This window comes from Phytophthora parasitica (assembly GCF_000247585.1).
Source record: "Phytophthora parasitica INRA-310 unplaced genomic scaffold supercont2.29, whole genome shotgun sequence".
NCBI lineage: Eukaryota > Oomycota > Peronosporomycetes > Peronosporales > Peronosporaceae > Phytophthora > Phytophthora nicotianae.
Window position 1 is genome coordinate 417,538 of NW_008649015.1, and position 1,990 is coordinate 419,527.

General features: G+C 50.5%; 1 protein-coding gene across 1 annotated transcript; it reads left to right on the top strand.

Annotated features, from left to right (window-relative positions):
• Positions 1–778: 778 nt before the first annotated feature.
• PPTG_23074 (hypothetical protein) lies at positions 779–1,178 on the top strand (the record flags this gene model as incomplete). Its single annotated transcript, XM_008908232.1, has 2 exons — positions 779–953; positions 1,018–1,178. 2 exons carry the CDS (start codon positions 779–781, stop codon positions 1,176–1,178), a joined length of 336 nt encoding a protein of 111 aa, XP_008906480.1.
• Positions 1,179–1,990: the final 812 nt, after the last annotated feature.

The following is a 1,990-nucleotide window of genomic DNA, read 5'->3' on the forward strand; positions in this document are numbered from 1 at the left end:
CCGTCACGACTGAAGGGGGAATGGAGTGGCACGCCCAGGGAAGCTGTCGTTTGAAGAATGTGGCCGATCACTTGACAAGAAACCTCAATCGTGCTGCGTGGAAGTTGGCTATAACCCAGCCATCATTGCTCAGGTTTTGCGCATCTCTTAGTCCCATCACGAATGACAATTAACTACAAAATCATACTCAGCGAAGTGGTGTTGAACAGCGTGTCCAACTTGCAACAGCTTTGTGGAAGATGGGAAGCTGTTAGAAGAGCAATGGGTGTACAGGAAGCATATCTGGCCGCGCGGAAAATCATCACTCAATCATTCATTTGAGTTGTATCCCTCTTTCCAACGTAACGGACCCACTTCTGCGCATAAAGAACGTCACCGACGTAGACCAGCAAGAGTGATTAAGCTAGATCGAGAGCTGGGAAGAATCGCAAACCATTCAATTGCTTGCCAACTTCCTTTTATCCGTTGGATACGCCGTATGGCACCTGACTCTCCTGTATAAATGACCGAGACAAATTTGGAAAAAAGGTGCAGGATCTGGGCGTGAACCCACTGACAGCGAGCAGCCGTCATGAGAGGGATTGGACGATAAAGGAGGCCTGAGATCACAGTCAGTTTGCGTTTGGCGCCGTGGGGGACAGTCAGTCGGGGTTTGCATCGTGGAGCACAAGCGGTCCGAGCTTGGCTCCGTGGGACACAAGCAAGGCGATGTGCACATGAGCTGCCGATGTGCGTGGAGAAGAGGAAGCGGTCATGAGTGGTGGCAGGGCGTGAAGCAATGTTGTCAGTTCGCTTTCTGACAGAGGAAAGATTCGTCATTACCCGGGATCGAATTCTGTGTGGATACTTGATGGAGCCTCCACCCACAGGCACCCTAGATTGTCCAATGCTTACGCAGCGTCGTCGTGGCTCCAATCTTTACCCTTACTGTCCGTTCTACAATCCGATTGAGTGTATGTAGACAATGCCTTAACTCTAGCGAGAGAAACCAGATACTCATTACCGTTTAACCCTCAGGCAGTTTGTCGAATTTGACATGTCAAGTGTGTTCCAACACTATGCCTGGACGATCCAGGGCCTCCGTCCTTGGACCTTCGAACATGCGGTCACTACTCGCCCTGTTTCTCATTGCACTACGCTCGCACCGTTCCCTCCATCTGACGCCAGGCTGCTACTGACTGTCGCATCAATTGCGCCTTCGGACTTCAACTTCAAGGTCCTATTACAGCTACAACCTGCACGCCAAAGTGAAGCCCAACCTTGCGTGTCTTCAAACGTTTCTGGAAGCAGGAGCAAGACAGCAAGATTGGCAACAACCAAGAGGCTCTGGTCTTCTAGGTGCGAACATAACACCTTTAAGTACGAATGAAGCCACGACTAATTCCGACCAATTTCAAATGATCGGAATCATTCCGATCGCTCGGAGCTAAATTAGGCGGATTTGAAACATACTCGCACGTTTCTGTAAAGTATGGCCACAAAAAGCGAGCTAGAGAGTGTGTAGTGTGAAGTTGGGCGAAAGGTTGCGGGCGCGTGACGGCCTGGCTAGAGTGCTGAGTGAGCTCGTCTCTCAGTAGTCAAGTCATATCGGCTTCAAGCCAAGCTACAGAAATCATCCTTATCACTTTAAGTAATGACACAATTCAGAATCGTCCCACGGACGCGTCGGATTTCCTGACCCTATAACTTAAGCTCGACAGCCTCAAGGTCGTGGTGGCGTGTGGGATGCGGTTCACCTACCGGATATGCCAGTGAATATCGGCGGTAAGAAGTTCACGTGATGCTGCGTCATAAGTTGTGTTGTTTGCGAGAACTCGAATTCGGAATGCTCGGAATTCCCTCACTTTCCCCCACCTTGTGGTATAGTCAGATTTGCGTCGCAGTGCCCACCAGCATGACGTATCTAGGCACCATGGACCAAGGAGAGCAGGCACTACTCTCTCCAGCGTTTCCTATCGCTAGTTCGATTCAATTAGCTCACGCGTCTCCG